Below are 10,000 nucleotides of genomic sequence, written 5' to 3'. Positions count from 1 at the left end.
GAATTGTTGCCTCTGCTTCCCCAGGGAGCTCTTTCACACAAACACATAGCCATGTCCTGTCTGCTTAAGTCTCCACAGCCAATCAGCTGCTATGTTCTTGAGTAGTGCATGTCAACAGAAAGAACATGACAGCTGGCATACCTCTTTACTACGCTCTAAAATGCTGTGTTAAAAACAACCCAATTTGGGTTCTTTAGTAACTCAGCGCTGGGTAAATATTGGTTATTTTGACCCAGCCAGTTGGGTTGTGTGAATAACCCAACAAATTGGGTGGTTGGGATTACCCAAACATGGATCAATTTAACCATCAGTTGGGTATTTTTTGCTCTCATGCTGGGTTGAGATCGCAGCTGGGTATTTTTTGATGTAATCCTTAGCTTATTAGGGGTGTGGCTTTCAACTAGATCTAATTGGCCACCCGTAAGAGTAAATGTCATTCCTGTTCATTATTTTAAGTTTACATACTGCAAATGTTTCTGTAATATTATAATTTATTACAAATTATAATGAGGTAAGCAACCTTATTGTGTCTAAAAAATAGGATTTACATAGGTGTTAAGGGAACTCGGGTTCCCGAGTGGCACAGCGGTATAAGGCACTGCATCGCAGTGCTAGAGGCGTCACTACAGACCTGGGTTTGATCCTGGGCTGTATCACAACCTGCCATGATCAGGAGTCCCTTCGGGCGGCACACAATTGGCCCAGTGTTGTCTGGGTTTGGCCGGGGCCGGGGGGGGGGGGGGCTTTACAAGTAGGCAGTCACTGTAAATAAGAATTTGTTCTTAATTGACTTGCCTAGTTAAATAAATAAAATACACTTCTGTAAGCCTCATTGAATTTAAAGCAATGTCAATGTTCAACTTTAACATGTGGAAACTATACAACAGAACAGATGAACAAGAATGACATTTAATCTAACAGGTGGCCAAAAATAATCTGAATGCCACGCCCCTACTAAACCACACCTCCAGTCTTCTGATCTGACCCGCTGGGTCATATGTCAATAACCCAGCATCAATAACCCAGCACCAATTACCCAGCACCAATAACCCAGTAGTTTTTAAAGAAAACAACCCAACTAAGTGACCCAATGCCTGCATCCCAGCAGTTGGGTCAACCAAACAACCCAAAAATGTTTAGAGTGTAGTAACAGGGCGTGGATTCCTTTTTGTCTATTTCCACCCCTCCTTCTTCATCCATCCATCTATTCACATCTCTTCCCCTGCATATTGACCACCTACCTTTCTTCCTCCCATTCATCCACCTCTCCTTTCGTCCATCTCTTCTCTGCAGTTCTTTGCAACGATGTCATGCTCCAACATTTCATTTTCCCACCATGCCATCATTACCTCCCTGCACCTCTACTCCATCCCTCCTTTCATCCCCCATTTCATCCCTCCTATCTGCCATCCCTCTTTTCTCCTCTTCTCTCTGATAGGCCAACCCCTACAGGGCCTTATCTTTGCCCTCCAGACCTCCACTGGCATCTCTCGTTTTTGCAGGAGAGCAAACAAACAAGGGAGTAGAGAGAGGGATGTAGAGGAGAGGAATAAATAAAGTGGTCGACGCGGCCCGGCTTGTCCCGTCTGAGAGAGAGAGAGGGATGGAGGGATGAAAGGAGGGAGGGAGGTAGGGATGGTGGGATTAGTTCCGAGCTAGTGCTGGTGAACAGACAGGGAATAAGCCTTCAGAGACAGGAGCTGAGAACAGGAAAAGGGCAGGGATGACCCTAGACCAGACGGTCTATTTCTCTCACTCTCTCTTTTTTTTTCTTTCTAGTCACTCTCTCTTGCTTCCATTTTCTTTCTATCAACCTCACTCTATCTCTTCCTCTCTATTGGACCCTGTATTTGTCTATTTCTCTGCCAATATCCCCCTCTTTCTGCTATCTTTCTGCTTCATATACTCTGTCCTCTAGTCTCGGGTCAAATTTTTCTACATCTCTCACCCTTTTTTACTTTTCATCTCCCTCTATCCCTCTTTCTTCCTCATACATATCTCCTTTTCTCTGTCTCCTCCCTCTGTCTATCTAATTGGTTTTACATTCATCACTACCCTCTATCCCTTCACCCATGCCTCCATCCTTCCTCATATCCCTCCATCCCTCCTCCCATCCCTCTATCCCTCCACCCATCCCTCTATCCCTCCTCCCAACCTCCCTCCCTCCTCCCATCCCTCATCCCTCCTCCCATCCCTCCCTCCCTCCTCCCATACCGCTATCCCTCCACCCATCCCTCTATCCCTCCTCCCACCCTCCCATCCCTCTATTCCTCCCATCCCTCTATCCCTCCCTCTTCCCATCCCTCCCTCCCTCCTCCCTCCCTACTCCCTCCATCAGAAGATAAAACACTCCCTCCTCTTTCTCATAAATTGAAACGGGTAAAACAAATCATTGCAATCACACACTCTCACCTTTACGACGTACATTTATAGCGAGACATCGATTGCATTTCCATCCCATAGGGCTGTCTGTAACGTGACTGAGAGGGGAAATGATTATAGATCTAGTCTCCGGACCCCAGTTAAAATCGACGACCCAGAGCGTTAGTGTCTCATTGTGGACCGGTTTGACACTACTTATCTGTTATCAAAACTCTTAAGGGACGTTATTCAATCAAACCGGAAGTGCAGATGATTCCTATTTGAGGTTAGGTCCGTTAGGAGAAACAATTCCCAATACTGAATTTGAATGAATATCTGATTTTGTCAAACACGATAAACGTTATGTAATTGATAAAAATTAATCCTGAACACACTTAACCTAAGACACGTTGTAAGACAAGGGTGTGGTCTCTCTCTCTCCTCTCTCCCATACAGTTACGGGAGAGTCTATGCAACAGCAGACCCATATCACCACACGATTGGTCCCACGGCCACGTACAGTGTGGGTACTATGGTGAGTCCTCTGTCCTCTTCTGCTACTATGACCACTGCTTACTAGAACATATTCATATTTAACCCTAAGGCGTTATCCAGAATGGCACCCTATTCCATATTGGCCCTGATCAAAAGTAGTGCCCTCTATAGTGAATAGGGTGCCATTTAAGATGCAGACTAGTAGTCCAAGCGCTATAGAAAGTGTATGGGCTCTTTTAAATATACATGATATAACTACAATGTATGATAAATGTAATATGTTCATTATGTACAGATTCATATAAATGAAAATAGAATGGAGACTTGTGAGGAGAATTGGATTGTGATTTTCAATGTGAGATTTATCATTTTAAAGCTGACTTATTGCCACTTCAGTAAATGAACCAGACACATTGTTGCCTTATTCTCTAACCCCTTTCAATTTTAATTGGCCTGAATCTCTTTGCTTGAAATTGAAATGAGACCTGTACATCCTCAACTATCAGTGGAGTCTCCCAAATTTCCACAGGAAGAAATAGTCAATTGGTCAGTGTTTGTTTTTAGCTAGCTTTTGCAGCTAACATCAAAGATGAAAAAATATCTTGCAGAAAAAAAGAGAAAATAAAGTAAAAAAAACATTTGTTTTCATTCCCGGGTGTGAATAAGGACTTCCTCCAAAGATGAACGACCATCAAGTGCATGCAGTGGCGTGCCATGAGAGATTAAAGAAAGAATAAATATATAAAGAGGGGGAAAATTACACCCAGTTCCCCTTAGCTCTGTTGGAGAAGCTGATTGGATGAGAAGTCTTGCCTTAGACAGATGTGCAAGGTGTTGTGTGCAGACACGCGCGTGATGCCGGAAAGCGCACCCCCCCCCCCCCCCCCCCCCATTCCGACCCCCTTCTCCCTTACCGACCCCCCCCGCCCCCATGCAGCTGCTAGCTAAAAGCTTTCATTAATTATTCGACTCATTTTTTTCCTATTCATTTACTTAATTAAAACGGTGTTTTTTTATTCCCTTATTCCTTCACTTCTCTTTTTTCTCAAAATGTTCCTCCCTTTTTCCTAACTATACATACACTGCAGATTTTTTACCACCACCACGCCCAAACAAACCAAACTTTTATCCATACACCACCACAATAAAAACCACAGAATGTTAGGAGAAAGATGGATAGGCTGAATGGGAATAGAGAAGGGTGGGGTACAGTATCAATCTGGGCCAAACACTAAGGCGGAACAACAAGTGACAAGATGGCTAAATGCCATCTTGTAGAATCACTGAACAAGAACAAACATTTACTAAAAGAGAGAGAGAGAGAGACTGAGAAGGAGAGAAATATTTAATCATATCTAATGATGTTTGATGAGTAGTTCCTGGGTTAAGACTCTTGTTAATGAGGTCCAGGGAGGTTAGAGCAGAGCTAGCTGCTTCCCTCTGCAGTTGGACTGGAGAAGATATGAGAGGAGAAGATAGGAGAGGCAGATAATCATCTATGCCACTTTTAATGAGGGGCTCTGGGCAGCGGGACGGATTTAGGCAACCATGTCTGTACTAGGATACTTGTATAACCTGCTTGGGGGTAGAGAGAGGGGTAGAGGCAGAGGAGCGGGAGAGGGGTAGAGGAGGGTAGGCAAGGAGGCAGGGGGGCAGAGAGAGGGGCAGGGGCAGGGGCAGAGAGGGGGAGGCAGAGTGAGGGGTGCATGTTGTGTGTAAATCGTGATCTGGACATGAAAGAGAATTAGCTACTGTATATCTGATTCAATGACCTATTTAGAATTTGTAGTTTTGATTGAAGTTTCTAGTTTTGATTGAAGAGTCAAACTTTAGAGAATTTAGTCACTGCTTAGTAAGAATCTTACGACCAATCACTTTTCAACTCCTTCCATTCCTTTCTCACAAACATAATGCCACATTCATACGCACACACGCACACAAACACTCCAACCTTTGCAACAAAATTTTAAAAAGTAAAAAGGGAAGAAAGTTTTGAGGGGAAAAAGAAAAAGAAGCCAATATAATATTCTATAAACCAAGCTTCCTATACTGAATACTGATTGGAGCTTTTTTCATTTTTGATGTTGCAGGCTAGCCTATACAGAGGAGGTTGCAGTCGCTTCACTCCCTACTAGAGAGAGAGAGAGGGACAAACGCCTCCCTCCTTCTGCCCCCCAGCAAACTAACAAACAAACAAAAACAACTATCAAGCTAAACTCAAACTTCCTGGTGGAAAACAAAAACAACTATCAAACTAAACTCATACTTCCTGGTGGAAAACAAAAACAACTATCAAACTAAACTCATAATTCCTTTTGGAAAACCTAAACAACTATCAAACTAAACTCATACTTCCTGGTGGAAAGCAAAAACAACTATCAAACTAAACTCATACTTCCTGGTGGAAAACAAAAACAACTATCAAACTAAACTCATACTTCCTGGTGGAAAGCAAAAACAACTATCAAACTAAACTCATACTTCCTGGTGGAAAACAAAAACAACTATCAAACTAAACTCCTACTTCCTGGTGGAAAACAAAAGCAACTATCAAACTAAACTCATACTTCCTATTGGAAAACAAAAACAACTATCAAACTAAACTCATACTTCCTGGTGGAAAGCAAAAACAACTATCAAACTAAACTCATACTTCCTGGTGGAAAACAAAAACAACTATCAAACTAAACTCATACTTCCTGGTGGAAAGCAAAAACAACTATCAAACTAAACTCATACTTCCTGGTGGAAAACAAAAACAACTATCAAACTAAACTCATACTTCCTGGTGGAAAACAAAAGCAACTATTAAACTAAACTCATACTTCCTATTGGAAAACAAAAACAACTATCAAACTAAACTCATACTTCCTGGTGGAAAGCAAAAACATCTATCAAACTAAACTCATACTTCCTATTGGAAAACAAAAACAACTATCAAACTAAACTCATACTTCCTGGTGGAAAACAAAAGCAACTATCGAACTAAACTCATACTACCTGGTGGAAAACAAAAACAACTATCAAACTAAACTCATACTTCCTATTGGAAAACAAAAACAACTATCAAACTAAACTCATACTTCCTGGTGGAAAACAAAAACAACTATCAAACTAAACTCATACTTCCTGGTGGAAAACAAAAACAACTATCAAACTAAACTCAAACTTCCTATTGGAAAACAAAAACAACTATCAAACTAAACTCATACTTCCTGGTGGAAAACAAAAACAACTATCAAACTAAACTCATACTTCCTGGTGGAAAACAAAAACAACTATCAAACTAAACTCATACTTCCTGGTGGAAAACAAAAACAACTATCAAACTAAACTCAAACTTCCTATTGGAAAACAAAAACAACTATCAAACTAAACTCATACTTCCTGGTGGAAAGCAAGAACAACTATCAAACTAAACTCATACTTCCTGGTGGAAAGCAAGAACAACTATCAAACTAAACTCATACTTCCTGGTGGAAAACAAAATCAACTATCAAACTAAACTCAAACTGCCTGGTGGAAAACCTAAACAACTATCAAACTAAACTCATACTTCCTATTGGAAAACAAAAACAACTATCAAACTAAACTCATACTTCCTGGTGGAAAGCAAAAACAACTATCAAACTAAACTCATACTTCCTGGTGGAAAACAAAAACAACTATCAAACTAAACTCATACTTCCTGGTGGAAAACAAAAACAACTATCAAACTAAACTCATACTTCCTGGTGGAAAACAAAAACAACTATCAAACTAAACTCATACTTCCTGGTGGAAAACAAAAACAACTATCAAACTAAACTCATACTTCCTGGTGGAAAACAAAAACAACTATCAAACTAAACTCATACTTCCTGGTGGAAAACAAAAACAACTATCAAACTAAACTCATACTTCCTGGTGGAAAACAAAAACAACTATCAAACTAAACTCATACTTCCTATTGGAAAACAAAAACAACTATCAAACTAAACTCATACTTCCTGGTGGAAAGCAAAAACAACTATCAAACTAAACTCATACTTCCTGGTGGAAAACAAAAACAACTATCAAACTAAACTCATACTTCCTGGTGGAAAGCAAAAACAACTATCAAACTAAACTCATACTTCCTGGTGGAAAACAAAAACAACTATCAAACTAAACTCATACTTCCTGGTGGAAAACAAAAGCAACTATTAAACTAAACTCATACTTCCTATTGGAAAACAAAAACAACTATCAAACTAAACTCATACTTCCTGGTGGAAAGCAAAAACATCTATCAAACTAAACTCATACTTCCTATTGGAAAACAAAAACAACTATCAAACTAAACTCATACTTCCTGGTGGAAAACAAAAGCAACTATCGAACTAAACTCATACTACCTGGTGGAAAACAAAAACAACTATCAAACTAAACTCATACTTCCTATTGGAAAACAAAAACAACTATCAAACTAAACTCATACTTCCTGGTGGAAAACAAAAACAACTATCAAACTAAACTCATACTTCCTGGTGGAAAACAAAAACAACTATCAAACTAAACTCAAACTTCCTATTGGAAAACAAAAACAACTATCAAACTAAACTCATACTTCCTGGTGGAAAACAAAAACAACTATCAAACTAAACTCATACTTCCTGGTGGAAAACAAAAACAACTATCAAACTAAACTCATACTTCCTGGTGGAAAACAAAAACAACTATCAAACTAAACTCAAACTTCCTATTGGAAAACAAAAACAACTATCAAACTAAACTCATACTTCCTGGTGGAAAGCAAGAACAACTATCAAACTAAACTCATACTTCCTGGTGGAAAGCAAGAACAACTATCAAACTAAACTCATACTTCCTGGTGGAAAACAAAATCAACTATCAAACTAAACTCAAACTGCCTGGTGGAAAACCTAAACAACTATCAAACTAAACTCATACTTCCTATTGGAAAACAAAAACAACTATCAAACTAAACTCATACTTCCTGGTGGAAAGCAAAAACAACTATCAAACTAAACTCATACTTCCTGGTGGAAAACAAAAACAACTATCAAACTAAACTCATACTTCCTGGTGGAAAACAAAAACAACTATCAAACTAAACTCATACTTCCTGGTGGAAAACAAAAACAACTATCAAACTAAACTCATACTTCCTGGTGGAAAACAAAAACAACTATCAAACTAAACTCATACTTCCTGGTGGAAAACAAAAACAACTATCAAACTAAACTCATACTTCCTGGTGGAAAACAAAAACAACTATCAAACTAAACTCATACTTCCTGGTGGAAAACAAAAACTAGAACAAAACACTCCCAGGTCCAAAAAACACATGTCAAGAATCTCTCAAATTGATGTCTCATTTTAAGAGTTTTATTTGACTATATGCATTGTCTTTCATCGCTGTACTGTAAATGATGATATTTTTAATTTCCTGTATTTCTCTGTGTTGAGATGGATGGTTTATTGAATGTAAGAAAGCACATAGTGAGAGAGAGAGAGAGAGAGAAATTGGAGATGAGGGAATACATGTAGGTCTCTCACTTTTCTCTCTCTTTTCAATACATGTTAAAATATTGTCATTAATTGAACACTTTCTCATTGACAAAAGTATTTCATGGTGCGGGTTGCTGCCTCTGTATAATGTGAGTCATACAGAGGGAATTCACCAACAACCAGAAAAATGCTGCCGCTGTATTTTCCTCTCTTTAAGTGTGTGCTCTCAAACTCGGCTCCTGTGGGATGTGTCTGTGATTGCGGGTTTTAATTCCAACCCATTTTCTGTACCCTTATTGTTTCAATTAGTCATTTTCCCAATATACATTAAGACTGCTAATGGTCAGCAGTTCCAGTTTAAGCAACAAATTTCAAACTGTGTTTTATTAAGTAAGTAAATGGTACAGCCGGCCAATTTCATTCCCTTAAGGGTATTGGCTGGACCCAAAGCCTACAGAACAGACCCATAATAACAAGCCTTTAGCTTGTAGACCTGAGACTTCTAATTAGAGAAACAGAAACTCACTCAGCTGGGTGGTTGTCTCAGTTGATAGATTATGGTGCTTGCAACCTCAGGATAGTGGGTTTGATTCCTGTGACCACCCATGTGTAAAAAATGTATGCACTCATAACTGTAAGTTGCTTTGGATAAAAGCATCTGTTAAATGGCTTGTATTATATATCTAGAGGAGTTTGAGCTGCCAGGAAGTGGTATTGTAAAACTCTGCGCAGGAGGAAGTGATATATGGTAGTGGAGTGGAGGAGAGCCAGAGACCGAAGAGAAAGCAAGACACTCGACTTGCTAATTTCTTCTGATAGGGGCGGGGCCACTCTGGCCTACTTATTGCCACCACCCATGGAGGCAGTGCCCCAGAGCGAGACATCACACTGGCAAAATAAAATTGGTCGTGCGGATCAGACAGGGCAGGTGGGGTGAGTGGGGAGGGGACACTAAGTAGACCAGAGCCAGCTGTACACATTCCCGTTCCCGCTCTCGCTTGAGCATGCCAGATATTATGGAGGAAACCATGCTCACGGGAGAGAGGGGAAGCCCACTTACACAGATAGGAACCTTGACAATTTTTTTTCAATGGTTAACGGCCTGAATAAACTCTTATTTATCCACCATCTTTGGGAGAGCTATGGCAGCCATTGCTGTATGGCCTGGGCAGCAGCAGCATTGTGTCAGAGAGAGAGCATTGATTGTGGCACTGAGCCAGAGGCAGAAAGTATCCCATCTCCACAGAATGGCTTTAAAGGTACAGCACTCTAACTTTGCTTGCACCTTGAGGAAGCTAGGCAAATTGCAACACATTGTTTCCACACATAAACTGAAATTGAGCGTAAGATTTTCGCAACCAGCAATCAGAACGATTTATATATGTTTGACCCTTGCCCCAGTCTGCCATTGTTGGTTGTGCTCGAGAAGGAGATGACCACCCCTCTGAGTGACACTGATGGAAGAGAGGGAGGCTTCCCAGCAGAAGCCAGACCATCTTTTGTTGTCAAATAGAAAGGCTGCATTTTCAATGCAATTTGTATGTGCCCAGAATATTTTTTTAGGTGGAAAAAATAGTGTGAAACACTATCATTCCACTATTACTGCAGATATATTATGGACATTTTCTGAAATTACAATGCAAAAATATGA

General features: G+C 40.0%; 1 protein-coding gene across 1 annotated transcript in view; it reads left to right on the top strand.

The window, feature by feature from the left end:
- Positions 1-10,000, top strand: part of LOC129860854 (RNA binding protein fox-1 homolog 3) — a 64,230-nt gene that overhangs the window by 36,736 nt on the left and 17,494 nt on the right. Inside the window, exon 9 of the mRNA XM_055931706.1 lies at positions 2,818-2,896. Within this exon, the coding sequence (XP_055787681.1) occupies positions 2,818-2,896 (79 nt within the window). The remainder of the gene's footprint in view (positions 1-2,817; positions 2,897-10,000) is intronic.

This window comes from Salvelinus fontinalis, chromosome 1 (assembly GCF_029448725.1).
Source record: "Salvelinus fontinalis isolate EN_2023a chromosome 1, ASM2944872v1, whole genome shotgun sequence".
Lineage (NCBI taxonomy): Eukaryota > Metazoa > Chordata > Actinopteri > Salmoniformes > Salmonidae > Salvelinus > Salvelinus fontinalis.
The sequence above is the reverse complement of the archived record's forward strand: the minus strand, read 5'-3'. Positions and strand labels throughout refer to the sequence as shown.